This window comes from Abramis brama, assembly GCF_963993115.1.
Source record: "Abramis brama genome assembly, chromosome: 10".
Classification (NCBI taxonomy): Eukaryota; Metazoa; Chordata; class Actinopteri; order Cypriniformes; family Leuciscidae; genus Abramis; species Abramis brama.
This window is the reverse complement of record NC_139972.1, coordinates 14,589,483-14,615,828: the sequence shown is the minus strand read 5'-3', so window position 1 is coordinate 14,615,828 and position 26,346 is coordinate 14,589,483. Positions and strand designations below refer to the sequence as shown.

At 36.3% G+C, this 26,346-nt stretch overlaps 2 protein-coding genes across 2 annotated transcripts; both read right to left on the bottom strand.

Annotated features, from left to right (window-relative positions):
• Window positions 1–326: 326 nt before the first annotated feature.
• c2cd3 (C2 domain containing 3 centriole elongation regulator) lies at window positions 327–20,604 on the bottom strand. Its single transcript, XM_084125308.1, has 33 exons — window positions 20,437–20,604; window positions 19,864–20,130; window positions 19,112–19,269; window positions 18,772–18,962; window positions 18,041–18,168; window positions 17,464–17,590; window positions 17,219–17,356; window positions 16,929–17,076; window positions 16,006–16,091; window positions 15,614–15,808; window positions 15,384–15,493; window positions 14,663–14,781; window positions 14,440–14,571; window positions 13,885–14,334; window positions 13,591–13,742; window positions 12,732–12,975; window positions 12,471–12,648; window positions 12,205–12,388; window positions 11,471–11,643; window positions 11,232–11,367; window positions 10,649–10,917; window positions 10,152–10,232; window positions 9,165–9,779; window positions 8,012–8,326; window positions 7,792–7,930; window positions 7,596–7,660; window positions 7,273–7,478; window positions 3,802–3,935; window positions 3,575–3,718; window positions 2,692–2,882; window positions 1,792–2,617; window positions 1,399–1,507; window positions 327–663 (listed from the first exon to the last, which is right to left on the bottom strand). Exons 1-33 carry the CDS (start codon window positions 20,486–20,488, stop codon window positions 532–534), a joined length of 6,594 nt encoding a protein of 2,197 aa, XP_083981434.1. The 5' UTR covers window positions 20,489–20,604; the 3' UTR covers window positions 327–531.
• Window positions 20,605–23,427: 2,823 nt separating this feature from the next.
• med29 (mediator complex subunit 29) lies at window positions 23,428–24,960 on the bottom strand. The gene is made up of 4 exons (XM_084125331.1): window positions 24,741–24,960; window positions 24,586–24,656; window positions 23,925–24,009; window positions 23,428–23,807 (listed from the first exon to the last, which is right to left on the bottom strand). Exons 1-4 carry the CDS (start codon window positions 24,897–24,899, stop codon window positions 23,583–23,585), a joined length of 540 nt encoding a protein of 179 aa, XP_083981457.1. The 5' UTR covers window positions 24,900–24,960; the 3' UTR covers window positions 23,428–23,582.
• Window positions 24,961–26,346: the final 1,386 nt, after the last annotated feature.

Sequence of the window (26,346 nt, the reverse complement as noted above, 5' to 3'; positions counted from 1 at the left end):
ATCTGGTTTAAAAGAAGGTCAGCATGAGATCCAGTTCCTTGATCAGACTCATCTCTCTAATTAGAGCTCATTAAACAGGCTGAGAGGTTAAAGAGAGGCTTTTGTCTGACTGTTGGCTTCTTTTGTCTCTGGATAATACTTTGGTTACATCACTGTCAGTACGTGCTATTGTCTGCAGCAGCTCAAATTGGGCAATTTTCTCATCTGTCAGCTAAATGCCTAAAGCCTTTGAACAGCTCAGTCTGACAGCCTTTACCTGCCACAGACAACTGACAATGTAAAACTGAACAGTGAGAACGGGACCTTTAAAAACAATCACCCGTATATGGAAATACAAAATTATTTATTACAAAAATAGTTTATTACTGTAAATAAACAACTTTTTTAATGCTTACATTATCCAAAATTCCTGTTAGAAAGCCATATTGCATTACGTAAGAAATAAATAAGCATCATCAAAAATTCACATACTTTACATGCAAATAAAAAAATTTAAATTAAAAACAAGCACACATAAATCAGAAGATTGTACTAACTTCCTTCTGTAAAATTTGAAGCAAATATTTTTGCAATTCTTTTGGTCTCTTCACTCCTCTGTGATGGAGGGATGCTGTGTCTTGATCGAGGCATTCTTCGATATAGATTTACAGGATTTAAAGTCTCCTAAAAGAAAGAATTTTCAATAATCAAATCATGACAGCTTTAAAAACAAAAAAATTCAACTAAACAATTTTACAAATAAGAAAGCATACCAAAATTTTGGAGATTGTATTCACATATAAAAGTTAGTCATTATGGACCACATTTGAAAATGTATTCACTCATGTCTACTGACTGATGCCTAGGATGTCCCCAAAAAGTTTTTGAATAGGCATAAATGGAATGTACTGTATATGAACAACAGATCAGATGAATGGGCGAACGGACAGACTAACTAACAAAAAATATATAAAATAAAATATACGAAACATCCTGGGACGGGTCACAGGATTATTATCATTAACTAAACATTAATCATTAACTATTAAACACATTTCTGTTAATTGAAATAAAATAAATAGTTAAAAAAATAATAATAAATGAAACCTAGAAATGTTGCATTGACCTGAAATAAGTTTAAGTTGAAGCACTAACTTATAAACCGGAAATAAAAAAAAACTAAAATAACACTGTCCTGGGACTAATCTTCACACTTATATTCTCTGGCAGATTCATTACAGAAAACAATGATGAATAAAAAAAATAAAATCACAACAAAAACAACCAAATGCATGAACTAAAGGATCTTTAGTGCATTAATTAAATCTGAAAAAGTGTTGTTTTATCTATAATATATAGTCTTTTACCAAACAGTAGCAGTAGCTTTTGTGAAACTTCTAAAAATGGGAGAGTACTCACAGATTGAGTTGTTGCTGATGGAAAGACAGGTGCCATCCTCAAAGCCCTCATGGACGCCTCCAGATGGTGCGCCGACAAGAAGAAATTTGGAATCTCTACAGATTCAGAACTGCAAGGAGGGGTTTAGCCAAAAATAACAAAGATATCGTATAATAAAAACAGCAGTTTGAAGGATATTCCCTGTCTATGTCAGCTTTTTTTGAACACTGCCCATAGACTTCAATTGTAAATTCACTTATAATGGAAGTAAATGGGGCAAGTGTCAAAGCGAGTGTTTGTTTTTTTACAAACTGAGGCAATCTGAAGTAATCAACAGCATGCCACATATGCTGTCAAAAGAACTTTCATATCTTTAAAATGCTGTTTTGAGTCATATCAAGCTTGGAAGGATACGGTTTTGTTCTCCTCTCAACACTTTTATTCTCCGTTTCTGAACCAGACTCTGTAGAGGGAGGCGAGTTCGGTTTCTCATCCCTTTCTTCAGGCCCACTGTTACTTAGGTCATAATCTTCAACCTCACTAATGCTAGTAAGAGCACCGTCTTCATCTGGAGAAGGCTGCTGTTCCCAATGATCTGTGGCAATAGCGCTTTCACTCCTAAATGTATCCAGATAAGTTTCAGATCCTTCACAGATATCACAGTCAGAAACAATACCTTGAGATTCTGCAATCAGTGACTGCGGGTTAACGTCTGGAACAAGTTCTCTGCTGTTTCCTTCCTCTCCTCGAGTCTGGACGGTGTCGTCATGAGCGTGATGCTGCAGTGACTCCAGACTCTCCAGAGATCCCATATCTGGGTCAGACAGTAGGCTGGTCCAGGGACTGGTTCTGTCTGTGACTGAAGTGACCTCATTGAGTGTTCTGGGCTCTATTAAAGTTTCCTCAAATTCTTCATGCTCATCCTCGTCTTTATCCTCTTCTTTACACTCATCTTCATCAGATGAGTGATCGCTGGAGCTGTGATGGAGCTTTTCATCTTCAGGAGCAGCCGGTGACTGTCTGATCTCTGCATGAGCAGGAAAGCTAATGGGCGAGACTTCATCTTCATCCTCCAACATCATGTCTGAGTCTTTATGAAAGCGTGGCTCTGTCTCACAGCTGTCAGACTCCGATAATATCAGCTGATCAACCCCATAGGTTACATGCTCATCAACCGCATCAGGAGTGGTGGATCTTTTAAGGGTAGTCGGTGCTTCTTCCGTCTGGTGTTCACTTAAGCCTGATTTAAAATAAACACTGAATTAAAAAATGCCCCTAAATAAACAGGAATCACACAAACAGAGAACAACTCACCTTTAATGATGTTATTGACCTCTCCCACCAGCTGACTGGACTTCAGTAGGAGTTGTGTGCTGTCCGTCTCTGAGTCCCTGTGCTCTTCCAGCCCGGAGGTTCCTCTCAGCTCACTTAGCTTTGGGAATGTTGGAGTGGACAACTTCCGGCTGAAATATCTCTGAATATCATCCAACTCGCTGAGGTTTTTCCTTAAAACGCAACACAAATTTCATTAGTAATCAAAATGACAGATGAATTTGAATGAATTGGCAGTCCACATAAAAACCTGAAACATCTGATCGTGATATATAGTATTATTGACAGCTGGAATGAAAAATACACTACTGTTCAAAAGGTTTGGGTCCATAAGATTTTTAAATGTCTTATGCTCACCAATGCTGCATTTATTTGATACAGTAAAAACTGTTATTGTGAAATATTATTACAATTTAAAAGTACTGTTAATATATTTTTGTTAAAATATTTAAAGTGTAATTTATTCCAGTGATGCAAAGCTGAATTTTCAGCATCATTACTCCAGTCTTCAGTGTCACATGATCCTTTAGAAATCATTCTAATTTGCTGATTTAGAAACATTTCTTACTATTATTAATGTTGAAAACAGTTGTGCAGCTATTTTTTAAACTGTTTTCAGGATTATTTGATGAAAGAAAGTTCAAAAGAACAACGTTTTAAAATAGAAATAATTTGTAACACTGTACATGTCTTTACTATTACTTATGATATGGTTTCACTGACATTAAATGCCAGTCTTTGAATGTTATTCGGAATACATGTGATGAACATGTGAACGGATATTTGTACTTCATATGGACTGATAATTATCTGATGTGACATCTTGACCTTTCAGCCAGGAAGCGGAGGACAGTGTGAGGGCTACCTGAGGGCAGAGAAGAGTGTTGAACTGGATGGGTGGGGATCTCCAGCCAAGAATGAGCGAGATGCTTTCTCACCCTCATGCAGAGTCTGATGGAACATTCTTATGTTGTCCATGTGCTCGTCGTGGCGATCTGTCACACTGGATCTGAACAAAACATCCCCATAAGTATTATTTCAGATAGTAAATCTGATAAGGCAGATTCTATACCATTTTCCCAAAATAAATACCTGTCAGAGAGCAGTCTTTCAAACTGATCAGGAGGCGTGTTGATCCTCTGTTCTGAGAATCGACTAATGTGGCTGGGGAAGCTGTGGTACGTAGCTGTTGTTTGATAGCAGAGTGGAAGTGCACTAATGAGAGCCTGCAAAAGACATAATCATCATGTGTAACAACAGTATTAACATTTTCAGCTGGAAAAAACAGGTTATTTATTTTTATACACTACCGGTCAAAAGTCTGGAATAATTAAGATTTTCTTATGTTTTTGAAAGAAGTTTTTTATGCTCACCAGGGCTGAATTTATTTGAAACAGTAAAAACAATGAAACATCTTTGTAATATATTTTAATATGTAATGTATTCCTGTGATGGGAATAAAAAGCTGAATTTTCAGCATCATTACTCCAGTCTTCAGTGTCACATGATCCTTCAGAAATCATTCTAATATGCTGATTTGCTGCTCCGTTATTATCAATTATTAATAAAGGTTCCTATTTTCATAAACGTTGAAAAAGGTTTTGGCTGCTTAATCTATTTGTGGAAACTGCAATACATTTTTCAGGATTCTCTGATGAACAGAACGTTAAAAAAAACAGCATTTATTTGAAATGGAAATCTTTTGTAACATTATAAATGTCTTACTGTCATTTGTAATCATTTTAATGCATCCTTGCTGACTAAAAGTATTCATTTCTTTCTTTTTTAAAACTCACTTAACCCAAACTTTTGAATGGTAGAGTGTCACAGTTTCCACAAAGGTATTAAGTAGCACAAAACTGTTTTCAACATTGATAATAACAACAACTGTTTCCTGAGTATGGCGTTATTTTTTAGTCAAAAGTCATGAGCGTGTAAGACATGCTCACGAGCACATTATGTCATTTCACACGCGCAAAAATGAACCTTCAGCTGGCATGATAAAAGTACTCGCGCACAAATTCAACAACCGAGAGGTGTACAAGTAGCTGCGAGCGAGCGCCTGGCATACTCTCATAGGTTAACTCTGCTTGTACAGTGGAATCCTGCTCGCGCGCAGCGGGCTTCTGCTCGCGGAGTGCTGTTTTGCTCGCGCAGTGGATTTCTGCTCGCTCAGCTGATTTCTGCTCGCTCGAGTCTACATGACTTTTGACATTTTGGGGGCGGAAACCAAGGAGGGCACTGACCCTCTTATGATTGGTCACTTTCATCATGGAAAATCTTGGGAAATCCTAACCCCGCCCACCTTCTGACGCAGCGCGCGTCACTCAGCTGCTCTGCTACTCCGGCTATCTCTGTGTATATTTTAGACAACGAAATATGTAATAAAACACCATACTAACTCTTTTCGTTTTCATTTAAAGAAATCTTAAACATGATAGCCACACAAATGTGGTTCAGGCAACGCGTATTGATTATATTCACTGCACATTGCCTATTTATAAAAACAAAACAAAATATAAAACACAAACCTGCCTCTTTTCGTTTTAAATATAATATAAAAACATTAAACATTTTAATATGGTCCAGGCAATATGTGCATTTGTACTAAACAACAGATTTTGCAGTAAACAACATTACAGTTTTTAAAATTTTTACATACAATTATTACAATTTAAAATGACAAAACTCAACCCAGTCTCTTTTTGTTAAATTTCAGTTTTTATCAATATTAGCCATTATAAAAGTATCCACCTTTTTCTGCTCAGTCTAAACAATGCGCGCTGCCATGACGACGACTCCGGTTGCCTACTTCCGGTTCGTAGCTTGACCTGTACTAGCAGCGAGAGAATGAGTTCAAGCTGAAGCTCCTCATGTAGAAACTGAGTGTTTCGAGCATAAGATAAGAAGGAGATAAGAATTTATTTTCTAAAGAGCCGTGAGTCAAAAGAACCGGCTCTTTTCAGTGAGCTGAGTCAAACGAGCCAAAATGTTTTTCACATCTGTCATGTTAACATGGACAAAAGACAATCTCACAACAACATCACATCCTTTTAAAAATAAAAACAGTAGCCTACAGTATACAGTAGTCATACTCATAACTTAGAATTTTATTATAATTGTATTTCATATAATATACAATAATGTAATTTTTACTTGTCCATAACAACCCGAAAACTTGCCTGCTTGCCTTGCACATCTAATTAATGGGCAAAGTTTTCCGACTTTTTTTCTTATGCTTCAGTTTTAACGTTAACCACTCTAAACGTTTACTTTATTGAATGTATCTGATACGGAACCGGACATGGGCATTATCTCCTTCTTATCTTATGCTCGAAACACTCAGTTTCTAAAAAGTTTGAAATCTTCTTTGAATTGTTAAAACAACCAACAACTGCACATGAGGAGCTTGAACTCATTCTCTAGCTGCTAGTACAGGTCAAGCGCTACGAACCGAAAGTAGGCAACCGGAGTCGTCGTTATGGCAGTCATTGTTTAGAGCAGAATAAGGTGGATAAGTAAAAGGTATAAGAAGCTATACAAATAAAGCAAACAATTCAGTCAAACATACAAAGTCAGCGCTCTAGTCTAACCATACAACGGTAAAGTTAAATAGCTTATATGTATAGCTTTATTTGTATAGCTTCTTATACCTTTTACTTATACTTTTATAATGGCTAATATATTGATAAAAACTGAAATTTAACAAAAAGAGACTGGGTTGAGTTTTGTCATTTTAAATTGTAATAATTGTATGTAAAAATTTTAAAAAATGTAATGTTGTTTACTGCAAAATCTGTTGTTTAGTACAAATGCACATATTGCCTGGACCATATTAAAATGTTTAATGTTTTTATATTATATTTAAAACGAAAAGAGGCAGGTTTGTGTTTTATATATATATATATTTTTTTATAAATAGGCAATGTGCAGTGAATATAATCAATACGCGTTGCCTGAACCACATTTGTGTGGCTATCATGTTTAATTTTTCTTTAAATGAAAACGAAAAGAGTTAGTATGGTGTTTTATCACATATTTCGTTGTCTAAAATATACACAGAGATAGCCGGAGTAGCAGAGCAGCTGAGTGACGCGCGCTGCGTCAGAAGGTGGGCGGGGTTAGGATTTCCCAAGATTTTCCATGATGAAAGTGACCAATCATAAGAGGGTCAGTGCCCTCCTTGGTTTCCGCCCCCAAATTGTCAAAAGTCATGTAGACTCGAGCGAGCAGAAATCAGCTGAGCGAGCAGAAATCCACTGCGCAAGCAAAACAGCACTCCGCGAGCAGAAGCCCGCTGCGCGCAAGCAGGATTCCACTGTACAAGCAGAGTTAACCTATGAGAGTATGCCAGGCGCTCGCTCGCAGCTACTTGTACACCTCTCGGTTGTTGAATTTGTGCGCGAGTACTTTTATCATGCCAGCTGAAGGTTCATTTTTGCGCGTGTGAAATAACATAATGTGCTCGTGAGCATGTCTTACACGCTCATGACTTTTGACTAAAAAATAACACCATACCTGAGCACCAAATCAGCAAGAAAACAAAATCCATTAATGGCTTACACTCGAGTCTGGAGCAACAGTCTCGTGGGCCGTCTGTCTCTGTGACCGGAGGTCATGTACTGCCCTGAGAGGAGACACAGACACCTTTAGCTGTCCCTGACACTGCCCGCTGAAATCAGTGATGTTATACCAGCCACAAACAGACTGAAATCCAGACAGAAGTGGTGACAGGTCCACAGACACGAATCCAATCACCCGCTCGACCTCTGCAAAGGAAAATACATTGTAAAACATTTTCTGTTGAAAATATGAGAGGTGCCTGCCTGTGTTAAAGTTGCCGCCACTATGCTAGCGTGTTGTGGATGATTGCTATGTGTCATTACCTCCTTTATGCCAAACTTTAAAAACCAAGGACTGCTGGGGATCCAAAAGTAGCTCCTTCGACAGTCTGAAAACAACAAACAGCCATGTGTTTACCATGGACCCTTTTCATATACAGTATATATCATTTTTAGATTTACGATGTTTCACAGTTTGTGAAAATGTCCATGAGAATTGCATGGGTTTAAATGGGTTTACCGGCATTCTTGCTGATGGTCCCACACAGGGCAGTCACTGTCTTTGATCAGTTCTGTGGTCACTGTGCCCGGGGCATCGGTGGTGGCATAGGAAACACAGCAATTAGGCAACCCTCCACCCCGCTCAGCAAGAGGACAACCTGAGGATGACAACAGCATTTAAATGTCATAAAGTCAAGGTACTTACAAATGAGAATGAAACATCACTGTGGTTATTCTACCTTTCAGACTCAGATGCATGGCTCTGTCCACAGTAATGTTGGCCACGAAGGTGTCCTCATTGATGAGTTCAGTGGATGGTGGAGAATCAGAGCTCACGGCTGATTTGATGAGCTGTTTGCTGAGGGACTGAGATTGTCTAGACAGCACTGTGGTGGGGAGGCCTTCTTCCTCCTCCTCCTCCTCTTCTCCTGAACTGTTGAGCTCCTCAATGGCTTGAGGCTCATGTGGTACAGAGTCTGTCGTCACAGTGATATGGATTCTGACAGCAGCACCACTAAGGTTTACAGCAGAGCGCTTGAACAGAGGATACACACCTTGATAAGAGAGAAACAGCCATTAGCCAGAGGAGATGAAATAGCAGAGCCCTGACCCTAACCCCACCAAACACCTTTGGGATGAACTGGAATGGAGATTGCGAGCCAGGCCTTCTCCAACACCAGTTCCTGACCTCACAAATACTCTACCAGATGAATGGGGGCAAATTCTCACAGAAACACTCCAAAAAGGAAAGCTTTTAAAGCAGCAAAGGGGGTACCAAATCCTTAATGTCTCTATTTAGAATGCGATGCCATTACAGTCCCTGCTGGTGTAATGGTCAGGTGTCCCAATTCTTTTGGCCACATAGTGTTTATTAAAATAGAAAACAATTTATTTTAATCATTTTAAATTGTAATTATATTTTTAATGTATTTTTGTAAAATAAAGGCAGCCGTGGTGAGCATAAAATACTACTCACCAACCCCAAAATTATGAACGATAATGTATTTTTAATATTTTATTGTCTAGCAATTTTCGGTTAAATAAAGGGGAATTCATCATGTGGTAACACTGTTGCTGCATAATGATTTTATAATGATTATATAATATGCCAGCGTAGTATTATATTATTATATTATATTATTATAAGTATTATAAGATTTCTTTCTAATTTATTAATTAATAGTTTATCTATAATATCCAATTCAGTAGCCCTGAATGATATTATATGATATGATATGATATGTGCCCTTATTGCTTTGAATTAAACAGAAATATAAGTGGTCATGTAAAACTAAAATCACAAAAGTTTTTGAATAATATTATAGTGAATTAGGGGGAAAATTTAATTTTGCCCCTTTACAGGTGAACAACCAAAAGATCAAATAACTCTACCACTGATTGTTTGATGGTGCTTCAAGGTCCAAGCAGAGAGATCCACAAAGGCAGAGCCCACCAGACGGTCAGCATTATGAGGCCGGACTCTCTTCTCCTTCCCAAAGGCCACCCACAACTGCACCTCCAGCCTCTCCTCCCTCAGGTACCAGCGCAGGGGTTGAGTCCTTCTCAACACCACACTTCTGCTGCCCTGAAATGCCACCGTGGCTAAACCCTCTTCTCCGTCACTCTCTTCTGGAACAGGATGTCTAAGTTCTGAGCAGAAGGTCTGCTGGTCGTACAGTTTGTATCTGTAGTAACAGTAGGTGGAACGCTGTAAGTCTTCATGTCCTGGCAGCAGCAGGCAATGGATGGGCAGCCACACTCTAGGCATGGAAAGTGATAATGCCAGAGACTTTGTGCTTTCTTCTAAAGTATCTTCGTCCTCTATATCGGCTTCATCTTCACTGTCTTGCCCCACGTCCCATCCGAGTCCACGGGCCGAACTGATGACTCGCTCTCTATCTGCATGATGGGAAAAACTGATGGAGATTTCAAGCCCTCCTGCTGAAGTCAGATAGTGAGGTGACGTTGTGCTCTGAGGTAGAGAGAGACTGTACCAGCCAGATATACCTGTAAAAAAAATTGTTTTTTCCAAATATTATATCATTTATATCCTATTAATATTCAATACCTTCATATCAGTTAAATACAATTAAATAACAAAAATATGGCCAAATAAAATGGATACGTTTAAATGCTAAAATGTAAAAAGTAAATAAATTACACATTAAATAATTATATATATATAAAAATTAACAATACAATATAATAATCAACCAAACATTTAAATACTATATTCAATAATTTCATACCATAAATACATAATTATTAAATAAAATACAAATATAAAATGCTAAATAAAAGTGACATTTCTAAATGCTTAAATACACATAAATAAATAATATTATATAAAAATATTATTATTATACAATACTTTCATACCACTTCTTTTCTGAATCAGATCTGCAAGCTTAATTTTCACAGTGCCCAAGACAGCATCCTTCGATTTTGTTGTATTGACCACTACAATGAGATAAAAGAAACTTACAGTACATAGTATTTTTAGCGCTGAAATGGAGTGATCACACTAGTAATTAAAAAGTAAATGTTAAAATTATACTAAACGGTAAGTGTAAAGACAATTATTTTTTTAATGTGTTTGTAAAAATATAAATAGTAAACAAAAAATATCACTTGCAAAAAAAACAAAAAAAAACTGAACCACTAATGTAATATACAGTGATATGTTGATCCTTACAACACAGAACTACACCCACACACATAATTTGCAAGATGGGATTATATAATGAATGGCTGCTTGTCATGTTTTTATGGAGTCATTTGTACCCTAAAGGTATCAAAACATCCTTGACAGAAGTGTGTCATGACAAAATGACATCTCCACATATCTGTCTACCTTTCCAAGTTGGGTAACTCACTTTTGCGCGTGTCTCTGTTGTAAATGGTGAAGACGGCCACTGCCTCCTGCAGGAGTTCAGCGAGACTGACACTCTCCCCGCTGTCTCTCTGCACCAGCAGGTTACAGCAGAACTCTGCGTGATGTTCAAACTCTGGGCAGAAACTTCTGGCCGCCACACGTGTGCTTCGAACCTCACTGTCCGGAAGGAAGGACAACTGCATGGTGATGAAGGAGTTGAGCCCCACTTCTGAGTAATACTGCAGAGATCTGTCTGTATCTGCAAGAACTCTGAGAAACAATAGATAAATGCTATTTTAAAAGAAAAACAATAAAAATGCATAAACTGTTCTTCATGTAATGTTAAGGTTAATGTCTCAGGTGCACGCCCTCCCGCTCAGCCCCGCCATCGGTTTGTCCCCTCAATCTCCGCTGGGGTCTGCCCACTTTTCTAGCATTTTTCGAATATTGCCAGTGGGTGGAGTCAGGCTCTGACCAGGGGTTTAGTTACCCTTTAAATCAATTTAAGCTAGATTGATGTGTGGAAATCATTGGGGTAATTGTTGAAAAACCTAAAGGGTCAGATTTGAGGTAGATTGACTCACTTGGCTGCAGCTTGCAGCCCGGCTGCTCTGTGCACCTGCACAACCAGTACCACTCTGCGGGACGGCACAACCCCACTCTTCACTCCGACACTCCTCATTGGTCGAGACTTGTACTGAAGGCTCACTTCAAGCAGCCCTACAGGCAAGTAAAAATAGATTATTATAATTTTTTTTCAAATTCATATTATACTCTATATGCTATCTCTATGCAGTTTTAAATGAATTAGGCACACGACTACCAGGGGACTGATGCTGCGAGTCAACAGGTCGGTCAGTTCTTGGGACCAGAGGGAGGGAGAAAAGTTGTGCATCGGTTTGACCCTGTTTCTGCATGGTTACCATAGCACACAGTCTGGACATGGGAAGCAGTCCTCTGGCTACTAGCTGATCTCTAACATTTGGATAATAATACCTGAAAAAAAAAATGTTATAGCTCAGTAAATAAGTCATATTTTTCAAACAAACAATCAAATAATTGCCAAATAAAGGAAACATGCTTTTAAAGGCTACAAATGTATAAAAAAAAATAAAAAACCCCGAATCAATAAAATTAAATAAAAATATTACCAAATAAAACAAAATGCTTTTAAATGCTAAAATGTAAAAAGTAAATAAATAAATAAATTTAAATAATAAACATTTTCAAATAAGGAACATGTTTTGAAATGCTAAAATGTAAATAAAGAAAAAGGGAAAAAAAGACATCATAAAAATACTGCCAAATAATATATATAAATTATTAGATATTAAATGATAAAATGTAAAAGCAAATAAATTAATAAATTAGAGACCCGATAATAAATAAGAGACATAAGAGAAATAACCAAATAAGAGACATGCTTTAAAATGCTAAAATGCCAAACATAAATGAATAAAATTTAATAAAAATATTGCCAAAAACAAAAGAGTTGTTTTTAACGTGTTTTTAAATGAATCAATTAAAATTGAAATATAATTGCTACATTTACTGTACCTGCACCAAACCTCAAACTGCACTCCTCCTCCATTCCTCAGTCCCCGATTGGCCAGTGAGCTTAGCAGTATTCTTTGCACTGGGAAGTCAGGAGGAGCCAGTAGGACATGAGTCTCATTATGTCCGAACACAGGGTCAGGTACACAGAGAGTGGTCTCAGTGCGGTATGCCTTGATGTCCACATCTGTGGAAAAGAAAGTTGGTTGAGCTAAACAGAAAGACATGATTTAAAGCTCTTTGATACAGTCAGCAAGAAAACGGCTTACTGCTCTCAACAACATGTGGGTCCATGTCCTCTCTCGACTCATTTTGTGCTGGGAAGGAGTACTGGATGTAACAGTCAGCCTCTCCCCACACTGTGGACTGCAGAGGTGTCAGACACTTCACTCTCTCTACTCGGATCATGAAGACATGCTCACGCAGAACATCTGCAGTGGTGCTGGCCTAAAAGAACATTGATTTAGAAACAATTGAGGCTTTATTTTTAAGCGTCAGTGCTGTTTTCGGGAGTTTTAAAGTGAACTAGCCTTGGTTTCTACATGTGGCCGGTGGTCTAACATGTGTGCAGGTCGAGGCAGTGGTGACACGCGGGCCAGCTCGTCATCCCTCATTCTCTGCAGTGCCGTGATCTGCTGTGCTAGACCCATTGCTAGACACACCCTTAGGTTTCCACGAGTGTTGCCGGTGAATACGTCAACCACGGGCATATAACTGTCCACTCCAACCACTGGATACTGAGACTGCAAGAGCAGCTCAGAGATCTTAGGGTCTCTGAAGACAAAATAAAAAGACAAATTATGTTCCAGTGTAATTTTAATATTATTAATCAAATTTTGAATTAGATTTTATTTTTATATATTTTCTCTTTTCATTTTAATTCTAATTTTAGTAATGATAATTTTTATTTCACATATTTATTTCACATTATTTATTGCAATACGAAATGTTAAGAATATACAATAATAAATAAAACAACATTATAATTAATATACTGCACATAAATATAGTAACACATGTCATATAGATTATATATATATATATATATATATATATATATATATATATATATATATATATATATATATATATATATATATATATATGAAGAGTTCAGATGCAAAAACCTCTAAGTGCCATCTGAAATTTTCTTCTAGAATGATCATTTTTATCAAGCTTGTATATTTAAGTTCAGTAATTTCACTTAAATGGCAATTAATAGGTATTTTTCATTGCCATTTAAGTGAAATTACTGAACTTAAATATACAAGCTTGATAAAAATTATCATTCTAGAAGAAAATTTCAGAAGGCACTTAGAGGCTTTTGCATCTGAACTCTTCATATATATACACACACACACACAGTATACTATACATATATAGACCTACCTGAAGGACATGTAGAACTGGTGGAGAGGTAGTTTTACTAAACCAAGGAGTTTATCATGATCTGAGCTGCTGGCCCTCAACCAAACTTCAATGACCATCATGTTGTTCTTCATTCTCTCCAACAGTCTGCTGGTCAGTGCGATTGGAGTCACCTATATCATGTAAAAAAATTAGGTTAAAAACAAATAACATACACCAGTTTTTCACATAATTACTGGATTCCTGATGATTTCCACCACTAACTAATATGGCTAAAGCCTGTGAACTTTCCTCAATTCTCCATTGTGCACAAACCTGAATAAAGCTGAACGTTGGATGTTTATGACCCCAGCTCACGGACGATCGAGTGGTTTCATCGGATTCGAGGAGCTTACAGTTCAAGTAGATATTGGGCTGCATGGGTGCAGAGTTAAAATCTTTCCCATCAGGCACCAGGAGCAACATATGAAGCAAAATCTCAGTGTCTTTCACTTCCTGACGCAGAGGCTCATGAAGAGAGTTCTGGTATCTGATGTGAGGTGATGTGGAGCGAGATCTGGTTGGAGGTATCAGAATACTCTGGACTTGATGGACACCTGCACGAGGAGACGGGTCTCTCCTGTGGTCGCTCACACATAAACCCTTCTGCCCACCATGCTCTTCAGTCTGACGAGAAGAGAGAGGTCTTTGTGGACTCAGCATTTGCTTTGCAGGTCTCTTTTTGGTGGAGAAATCATTCTTGTCTGCCGCTAATTCAAATGAAACCTTTACGAACAAAGAACATGGTGAAATACAGAATGAATATGTGGGGAACGAATTGCTGGGTTTAATAAAATCTCCTAGATTTGGTTCTTATGAGTGATGCATTACCTTCAGAGGACCAATTGCCTGTTTATCAGAGTTTCCTTCCGGCCTTTGAACAGGCAGGGCAGCAGAAATGCTCAGCGATTCACTCTGCATCATGGATCTCAGAGGAAACATTGCTGACCCAATGAGAATGGGCTAAACAACAAAGAGGAAAATTAAGAACCTTTGTTTTTTAAGGATTGTTTGAGGTGTAGTATATTTAGTGGTTGGCACACACTGCACTTACTGTCTTTTGAAGGCTATTTCTGGAATAGATCTTGAATGTGACTTTCATCTCCCACCACTGTTTAATAGACGACCTACTGAACCTCACTGGAAACAAACTTTGGTGCTGAAACGTCACCACTAAAAAAGAAAAAAGAAAAAAAGAATCACCAGATCATTACAGTACTTCTTGGTTAAACTCTCTTTTGTTAAAGTTACCTAAAGCCGGGTGCACACTGTGCGATTTATAATAGTCCTTCACGATTGTTGCTTGTCAGACTGTACGAACATGATCATCGCTGTAATCCATGTCACACTATAATATCTCAGTTGTCATTAATATCAAATTGTACGGCAGTCAAGACGCGTTAAAAACGGACGCACACAAGAAAACTTTTACATCATCAATGACAAGTTTGGTGATGTGAGCTGCATTACACTCGGGATTGAAATGGTGGAGAAACCTCTAACGTTAATTTTGGTCAAGGCTTGTCTTAAAAAACGAAGACAATTTGACGGTCGTCGTAGGAGAAGTCACACTGCAGGACTGTGAGTCAAATCTTGAGGTCAAATTTGATCGCAACTGTCATTAATCGACTGTCAGTGAACATGTCAAACTAACGATCAAAGACTTCAGATTTTACTCTAGGATCAGAGGATTCTTTTAGGATGTTGTTAAATTTGTCTCAGATTTTGTGCCAAAATCACACAGTGTGCACCCAGCTTAAAACAAATGTACTCACCGCCCTCTATTACTTTACTAGAGACAACTTTTGTAATCTCTGAAGGTACTTGTTGAACATCCTCATATCCGGCAGAGACCAGTGGAAAGAGGTATTCTACAATATAAAAGCTAGATGGACAGGACAATTACAAGTCAGGTTAGTTTTAAAACACTAAAACAAATTTCTAGCCACTGCCATATATATATACTATATATAATATCTGATATGAAATATTCTAAATGTCATACCATTTCTTTGTGGTGAGGGGGCGAGGTGGTCTTCCTTTTCTAGAAAGACTTCTTGAAGTACTGTCAGTGGGAACTTTTAACTCACTGATGGTAAGCCTGGCAAAATTAATATCTCCAAGCAAAGATATTTTATCAATGCTAAGTCCAGAGAGATCATCTCCTTCTTTTGAATGCTGCACATCATCAGAATCAAGCCTTCAAAAACATAGGAAATTTACACAACAGCAGATATGAACAAATTATTTTAAATGTATTGTATTATATTCTGTACCTTTACACAGATGTGAAAACATTTACATATGTGTTTATTATTATGCTTTTCTATGTAGTTTTCTTTTATCTTCAGAATATTGAGTTTTGAGCATTGTTTTCTGCATAAGTGCATAACTGACCGGGAATTTTTAGCTGAGCTTTTGTGTTCTGGCTTCCCTGCTGGGCCCTTCTCCGGATGTTCCTCTTCCAAACATTCATTTGACATCTGAAATAAGAAAAAAATATACAATTACGAAGTTTTATGTTTAAAGTGCCCCTATTATGCTATTTTAAAGGCTCCTAATTTTGTTTTGGTGGTCTCCTACAAAAGGTTTACATGCATCCAAACACCCTCATTTTCTCATTGCATACATTACAGCATCACCTCTTTTCTCAGTGTCAGAAACAGATTGATAAAGAATTCAGTCTCTCTGAACCCTTCCTCAGAGAGCCTACACTTCTCTGATTGGTCAGATGACCCAGTTTGATGTGATTGGTCTATTGCTACCATATCTGGATTTCAGCTCTTCCTGAGCACTTGTATACACAGTGATACGAACAGTAAAGATGGAGTCGGTTTTACCGTATCAATTCGAGCCTGAGTCCTAATCCTTTAGAATTGCTTGCAAAGGGGATTTGCTTTCACAGCACAAAAAAACAGTGTCTTCTCGACATGACGACAACACAAAACAAACTCTTCCAAGCCTCAGATAGACCTAGTGTTTGACGGCGGGTCAAAGCAGACATTGTTCGCAGACAGCCAATGAAGACAGTATGTGAGCATACTGCAGATTTGTTACAAACCTACATTGGTTCGAGCAGGAAGTAAGACTGGAATTACTGACGACTCGTTTCAGGCAGTCCAGAATCGCTTCTTTCTTTTGGAAGACAATGACTCCATTTATCACGCACTTTGATCTTTGAAACTTTGCAGAACTTTTACTGTACATTCACAAACAGCTATTAAACACTACATGAAAGGTAATATACAGGAAAAAAATAGAGGCACTTTAAGGAAACTACATATAATAGTCAGTGTGCTGTTCTTCATTGCATGACTTACAGGAGTTTTGTAGAAGAGGTTTTCCAGAAGACTCTGATCATATTGAGGGTCGTTGAGTTCACTGTCCATGAGCACACCGCTGTGATCAGAAAGAGAATCTGGGAGAGAACCCTCACCATCCCAGAACTGCAGCACAGATCCATTAACACTGAGGAACAGAGCCATTACAAATAATAGTTTCCAAACGCAGACGAAAACATTAAACTCACTCTAAACGATTTCCTTCAAGTATTTGTGAGCAAAGTTACATTATCTTCACTTAATCTAAAGGTAAGAGTAGCGTTGACTACCTTCCCAGTAGCAAGTCCACTGCCATGTCCTCTGTGTTGACTCTATTCTGACTTGGTTCTTCGAGGTCCTGAGCAGGATGGTGGAATTCCGATTGAAGGATGTTCTCCAGAAACTGTCCTGACGAGGGCCTATCTGGCCTTTTGGAGGAAGATGATGCTTAACACTATTTATCATAAACATTCTGCTATTTTGCTGTCTATTATGACCCCTGATTGGTATGTAAATGAAATAAAAGTGATCATACAAAACGTCAATGTTGTCTTTAAAGAGGGTCTGGGGAACGTCCTTCATAGGAACATCTGACTCCACATCAGACTTTAAGGCTGAAACCACCATGGCATTTCTGAGTTTGCTACCACGCTCCAGAAGAACTGAAAAATACAACAAAATAAATTAAATATATCGCAAATAGGTAAACTACTTAAAGAAAAAGAAATAAATACTATGCATATGCATTAGGTAATTAACTAATTAGTGTCACATGACTATAAAGAGCTGCCTGGTCTTTTTGTCAACAGATTTCAAAACAGAACTGCCACAATGGCTGCAAACAAATCTGAGCACTATTAAAAAAGTAGGTTAAATTATTTAGAATAAATTTAAAAGAAAAACTCAGGCTCAGTCAGCAGAATTTGGCAATATTAATTTAGTCATAGGCAGATGATCTTTTAATTTGACCAATGTTAAAATTACTTATTCTAAATTCTACACTTATTCTTATTCTATACTAAAACAAAGTATTTCATACAAACTTTTGCTGTGTTCAACAATAACGTCAATATGATGTTTTAAATTCAGTGAATCAAGTTAATGTGTTTTACCTGACAAAAGGTCAACAGGTGTATGGCTATTTGCCAGGAGATTTTGAGAGGAAGCAGGTTTAGGTTTTCCAGTGGAAGACACTGGCAAGATATTACCACTTTCTTGAAAATACAAGTAATCCTTCCCTCTAAAACAAGAATATTGGGGAAAAAAAAATATTACTGTTAATTAAAACCAAATCTGTAAAATAAAATCATTAATTGAAATAAAACAAATAAAACAAAATATTAGATGAAAAAATTAAACTTAAGAAACTTAAGTTTCTTGGCCACTAACTGAAATAAAATAAGTTGAAGTACTAAAATTAAAAATGAAAGTTAAACAAAAAATATTTTAAAAAAATAAATCAATTAAAAAACTACAGAAACTAAACTGAAAATTAAATCTGAAAATATACACATAAAATATAATTAAAATATTAATACATATGTTTATTATATATTATAATAATAATATAAATATTTCTAAAATAACACTGGGGGATAATCCATTTCCAAATAATTTAAACATTTTTCACTTACATTTTTTTAATAAGATCATTTAAATATTTTATCCATATTTTTAGTATTTTCATTGAACTTGTCTGTTCATAAACCACAGTCTGAAACTGCTTACAAGATCAGTCATAAGGACGTATGTTGCAGCAGTAGAACAGCATGTCAACTGAGTGATCTAGTTTGTCCCACACTGTTCATTTAACAATCAAATCATCCAAAACATAAAAACAAACCTGGGCATGTGACCGGAGCTGCTGCCAGCTGTCTCCTTCACACTCGGGGGAGCCTGATCCAGAGATGGCAATACAGGCATGTTCTGGTCACTTTTTACTCCAGGAGCCTGTGCGTCGAGGCTCATATCAGTCGTGGGTACTGAACTACTGCTGTCATATCCTTCTGTTAACGGTTCCAGGGCAAGCATGACCTACAGTACACATGAAACAATAACACATAATTAAACTGAGAACCTAAAGAGTGAGAAAAAAAAACTTCTGCAGAAAACAGTGAATTTGATCAGATGAAAAAAATGCAAACTCAGCTGAGCTCAATCTTACAGTTGAGCATCTCACCAACCTGAAGCTCGCCAAGTTTTTCTGAAGTTGGCGAAACAAGTGTGAAATATCCATTTATGGAGTGAGACAAAGAGAGCCGGGCAATGCCAGGGATTTGAGCTCGAGCTATAGGCAAATGATCAACCTTTGTAAGCACATCCAGCACCAATGAGCCCATATCTGTGAACAAACAAATATTATATTAAGTTATGCATCATATGATGAATAAATCTACACAAAAGCTTAAAAGGGATAGTTCACCCAAAAATGAAAATTCTCTCATCATTTACTCACCCTCATGCCATCCCCGAAGTTTATGACTTTCTTCAAATAAACACAACTTAAGTTTACTTAAAAAAAAAAAACACTACTGAACTTAAGAAAAATAATCCATCTCTATGAGTTCATATAATGCAAGTGAATGGGTTTTGCTTCAGAAGACGCTGATTCATCCACTGGTGTCGTATGGATAACTGTCATAATCGCTGTGTTTTTCAAGCATCAAACTTCACTTGCTAATTATATGGACCCATTATATAGCTAAACCAAATTTATGAACCATTTATTATTTTCCTAAAAAATCTTCTATTTGATTATCTAAAGAAAGAAAGTGATATGTGTCTGGGATGGCATGAGGGTGGGTAAATGATGAGAGAGTTTAATTTTTTGGGTGAACCAACTATCCTTTTAAATGTCTCTCTAAAAAGGGAATGCCAACAATCAACCATTAAAATACACTACATAGACCTGGAATAGCAAGCAACCATGACTAACCTGTCAAATAAGACGTCAGCTGTTTTGGTCCACATCGAACTGGAAAGCGGGCTGTGGATTTAACCCCTTTCTGTTCAACGTGTCCATCTCTAGGCCTGAAGAAGGTGCCATTGGAAGACTCCCCCCACCATCTGAGCCTGATCAGAGTCACAGGAGGAGCTCTGATGATGGTCCACAGCACTTTACTCACTGTCACTCTCAGAAAACATCTCAGCTGGCCTTCTACCAGAGGAGGAATACTGGTGGATGGAGACACATCACTGAGCACTGCAGAGTGTGGAGAATGAGACAGATGTGAAGGTCATACAAGAAGAAAAGCCATTTCAAACCTACCAATAGTTTTTTCAATAAACATTCCTCGACGCAACAAACAACAAAGAAGCATCAGTCTGTCTCAAAACGGACTGTCCCGCCACTGATGTCCTACAAATGCAGTCTAAGTAGGCAGCTCACTAAGTTTTGAGACACAGCTTTTGTCCTCACTAGGGTTAAGTTAAGTTACGAGATTTTAAATCTCTTTACTAGACTGTTGGATTAGCGACAAATAACCACCTCCACACCAATGTAACTGACCTCTTTTTCTGTTGCTTACACCCTTTGGGGGTTTCACCTTTTTGTTCTTCATTCCTCACATCGAGAGTGTACTAAATAATATTATCAATGAATCAAAACTATCATACTTTGTTGACAGTTACATTAACAAACATAATACCGCTGAGCAACACCACGACCAATCAGAGCGCAGAACAACTTCTTCTCTTTGCTTTGACGATCAGTCAGAGGATATTCTAGCGCCGCTAAAGGAATTAAGGGGAATTACGTGAAATTACAAGGGAACAAAAAGGAGAAAAGGACGTTTTAACAAATTGGCAACCCAAAATGTTAAAATGTAATACCAAGATTACTTATTTTACTTATAGCGTTCATACTTATATGTACAATTACATTAACTAGTAGCCTATAATAAATAATACACAACATTTTTTTGCTTATAATATTATGCAAAGTTAATAAGACATTAACTGACACTTAAACTGTAAACAAGAATAATAATAATAGTATACTTTCATTTAAGGAGCATTTAAGGTAATGTTATTTATAATATTATGTAAGTTAATAAGGATAGGCCTCAAGTGACACTTTAACTGAAAGCAATAATTGTAAATAGGTTAATAATAATAGATTTATAATATTGCCAGTTTGTATAATGTATAACGAATGCTCTTAGTTAACTAGACCAAAATGATGCCAACACTGATTACTGCACAACTTTCTTAATTTCATTGAGCCCTTAAGACGGCAGGTCATTAACGAAGAGTCTGCGTCATAATAAATTCTCAATTTAATTATTTAATTACATAATCTAGCAAATAATTATTGTGCTGGAACAGTGGGAATTAAAAATACTTCAAATAAGTTTCAAAAACACACAGTATAAAAAAATAATAAAAATGTATAATTTGACCTGAGGGTTGTTCCATAAAACAAGATTAGAATACAAGCCAGGCTTATTTTGGTTAGTCAGACTTATTGTCTGTGGATTCTGTTTCATAAAGCAAACTTAAAATAGTTCAAACTCAGTTACCCTGGCAACTTATGCTGGGAAACTAGCCTGGTCCAGGGCAGGCTAACTGTCAGGCTAAGCCTCAGCTGTTACACAGATCCTCTAACACTGACCGACATTACCACTGACACTCTCTCAAATACACAGTATACAGAAAATCAACTTAAATAAGGCTACAATGATAAATTAGACAATATAGACATATATATATACTGTATTTATAGATATAGATATAGATAGATAAATACAATATATATAGGCCTACTACAGGTTTTCTTTTTTTACTGGCTGAATGTTTTGTGCCCAAGATTTAATTAGATTGTTTTAAAGATTTATGAATACATTTCTCTCAGGTTTTGTTTGGCAGCTGTAGTACATGTTTATGATTATTAGAAGAACATTAGAACACAATCTAAAAAAAGCTTTTTAAAGCAGAAGTTAAAATCACAAAATTAAAAATAAATAATTACAAAAGCACAGTATACATTTTAACTGGTAAGATGAATCTGAGCTTAGTAATTGACAGTATATTAGCCTACATATGATTTACCCCAATAGTCCCTTTACAGTTATTGCTATCATAAAAATACACTTGTAGGTTTAAAATTCTAAATAAGGGACATCTAATGTCCAACTTACAAATATTTTAGCATATATATATATATATATATATATATATATATTATGTACTTTATTATGTCTTTCAATTCAAACACATTTAACACAATTATACAAATGGACAGTTCCTTTAAAGACATCATATTTTCCCCCAATAAATATTCCTTATTTTTCCTTCTACTTTTTTTTCTTTTGTGATAATACCCACCAACACATGCATATGATTTAATGGGAAAAAGACAAAAACCAATAAATAAATATTAATAAAAATGTAACATTCACATATTTTTATCAAACTCTTATAATGACACATAATTCCTAATAGTTATTCAAGTAATATTATTTAAATATCAAATATTCAATATTAAATAAGTAAAATAAAATAACAAATAACTAGAAATAAAAGGGAGGGAGGGTTATATAAAAATGTAGTTAATGAAGGCTAATATATATTCCTTTATTTTATGGAATATTCTTTGATTTTAGAGTTGCACATATCTTTTCAAAATGTATACATTTGCTCTTAATTTCATGTTATCCTCTCCATAATGTACTTTAGAAACTAAATCTAACCACTCATTTAAAACTGGGGATTCTTGCTTTCTCCAAACAATTATTGCATTAAAAGCTGTAATTCTCAGCATTCTAAATAAGTATATGTCATCTGTAACTGTAAAGGAACTATTGTAATGGGGTAAATCATATGTAGGCTAATATACTGTCAATTACTAAGCTCAGATTCATCTTACCAGTTAAAATTCATACTGTGCTTTTGTAATTATTTATTAATTTTGTGATTTTAACTTCTGCTTTACAAAGCTTTTTTTAGATTGTGTTCTAATGTTCTTCTAATAATCATAAACATGTACTACAGCTGCCAAACAAAACCTGAGAGAAATGTATTCATAAATCTTTAAAACAATCTAATTAAATCTTGGGCACAAAACATTCAGCCAGTAAAAAAAGAAAACCTGTAGTATATATATTGTATTTAGGCCTATCTATCTATATATATATACACAGTATATATATATGTCTATATTGTCTAATTTATCATTGTAGCCTTATTTAAGTTGATTTTCTGTATACTGTGTATTTATTTTTGGACTAATAGTGGTCAATAAAGTCCAATAATGGTGTGAGAGAGTGTCAGTGGTAATGTCGGTCAGTGTCAGAGGATCTGTGTAACAGCTGAGGCTTAGCCTGACAGTTAGCCTGCCCTGGACCAGGCTAGTTTCCCAGCATTTTGAACTATTTTAAGTTTGCTTTATGAAACAGAATCCACCGACAATAAGTCTGACTAACCAAAATAAGCCTGGCTAAAGAGATAGGACCCGTACTATCAAAATAGTAGATTATAAGACACGAAAACACACACAACCTTTCAAAAATACTCATTTTAATTGTAGAAGTACATTTGTCACAGTAGTAAATAGACAAACAGAATTGAAAATACCAAAAAAATATATTCTTCAATCAGCATCAAAGATAATGCAAAACACAAACAAAAAAGGAAGCTAAATAGAATCGCCAGCTACTAATTACAAGCTCCCTGACCTTTCCCAGCAATCTTTTTTGAACACTCTAAAAGAGCATTATGAATGTCTTTAGCACATGAAATCTGGGATTTTATCATACTGAGATACTGAGAGTAAGATAGAGACTCGGTTTGCACCGTGTCTGGCTTGGTGGCTGTAGGTACGAGATTTGGAGAATGCTTTGTGCTGTCGATGCTCTGTGAGAGGCACTCGTGGGCCAGCCGCTGCAGAAAAATAAATGTGTTCATGTTAAGAAGTTGAGCCATGATTTAAATCAAAATCATCAATAGAATAAAATATAACTGAATGACATATTCAACAGAAACACAACAATTCCTTACCAGGCAGAGTTCCAGTTGATCACAGAGAGCATAAAACTCTTCTAAACTTTTGTCAAACCGCTGAACTGCTGCATCATTACCTTTCCTACAATATATATTTTTATAATATATTATAAAACTTGTGTTATGCAACCATAACGTTTTCCGTAATACATAAGTATATGTGAAGACTTCAGATGCAAAAACCTCTAAGTCCGCCTGACTCTTTTTTTTTTTTTTTTTTTTATGAGCCTTTTTATCAGGCTACTATGTTTAGGTTCAGTAATTGCACTTAAATGGCAATGAAAAGGTTATTAATCAGATATTGAAATGCCTTATTTTCAGAAATGTCACTGATAAGAGTAGAATTAAAAACGCTCTTTTTTATGAGTCCTTTTTTGCATCTGAAGTCCTTCACACACACATTTATATATACAGTCACACACATTTATATATATATATATATATATACAGTCACACACATTTATATATATATATACAGTCACACACATTTATATATATATATATATACACAGTCACACACATTTATATATATATACAGTCACACACATTTATATATAGTCACACACACACACACACACACACACACACACACACACAAGATCTTTCTATCAATTGACAATTATAATAGGCTACAGAAAGAATGTAAATGGGATCTTACTCTGTTGTTCTTAAGCCGTTGTCAATAGCAGTATTATGCCCAAAATTTAATGAAGCAATGGTCATGACATTCTGAAAACATAAAATTGTAAATGAAAGTTAGTTTCTGTCTCAAACAAGTACTGTTAATTTCTCAATGAAATACACCAAACAAACCTGTAAACTATCTTTGAGCAATGGAATCAGCATTTTGAATCTGTGAACGGGGTCAAAATCTTGCTGTTGACTGAGCTGTTGAGCTTGCGGTTGCTGTAAAACAGCCGGTTGCTGAACGCCCATCTGAGCATTGTTGGTGTTCATCTGCTGCGACGCCATTGTTGATAGTAAACTCGACCACTTCCGCTTGAAGCTACAGCAACGGATGTGAACATCAAGCGGCAAACATTGCTAGCAAGTAACATTAGCTGTTGTTGTCTAGACAAAAAATGTCTTCTCACAAGAAGACAGAGCCGCGTTCATTCTGTGGGAATATCTGTGCACTAAAACGTGCAAGTTAATCGTTCGCATTAAAGAATCGAAATATTGTTACATGACATAATCCGTTTGTAAAAATCTTTCTGCACTACAAAGGATTAACTCCTTCTGATCAGCGCTGAGAAAAGTAACAGGAACCACGTGATAATGCACTACAGAAGAGGACTAGACGATAAATCTACGTAAATCTAACATTAAAAAACTTAAGTCAGTAGGCTCCAAATATACAACGAAGAATTTAGATGCATACATTAGCTGCTACCAAAATTTCCATTCAAGTGGCTTATTCTATTTCCGTAGTCCGTGTTTAAAATATGAATAGCAGTTGTTTGCTGAATCGTTGTCAAGGGTTGAATAAAATAAGGTTTTCAGAAAGAAAAGAATAGGCTTAATTTATTAATTACATAAAAATTAATTAAATCACTCAGTTTAACTCACCACGTTGTCATGCGAACAACCAACAACGAGCTTGAGTTACTTGAGCGTTACAGCAACACTGGTTATTTTCAATTCAGACATGATGAAAGTAATAACGTAAAATATTTGAGTTAGATTAATTTAGTAGCCGCTAGTGTTTTTGATTTGCTAAAATGAACCAGCTCATTTTATGTCGTTTGGGTTCGGGACACTGGTCTACGTATATTACATGTTATATTAAGTATATTAAATTGTCAGATTTAGATTTCTCACAATAAATAATGCAACGAATGTAGTCACAATCTGATAAACGGCAGATTTTTTATTACAGTTGTTTCATAAACCACGATGGAATCAACGTGGGTGAAATGAAAACAAATGGCGCCATCTAGAGGAAGATCTGTGACAACGCGCTGAAATATTGTCATAACTTTATAGAGACTCGCGCAATTATTATTATTATTATTATTTTTTGATGATCGAGATTCGAGACTACACACAATCTGCTTAAAATGTGATGGGGACACACGACACTATTAGCCGTAGGGAACAGAATGATCGGGTTTCACTGCTATTATTTTGATTCATTAAATCGAACTGTTCAAAAGAACCGAATCGCGGAATTGACTCTGGCTCCCCCTCGCTAGCCGATACAACCAAAGATTGTACGAATCTAAGTGTTAAAACCTGGTTAAAAGACGGTAATAATGACTTAATCAGTTCATTAGTTAAACTTGATGCAATCAGCGTCCGAATTCGTTCACTCTCTACCATATAATGGACCGTGTGTCATGAAATCCTGGTTCATTGAAACGAACCGTTCGAAAGAACCGACTCACGGAAACGAGTTTACTACAACCAAAAACTGCAA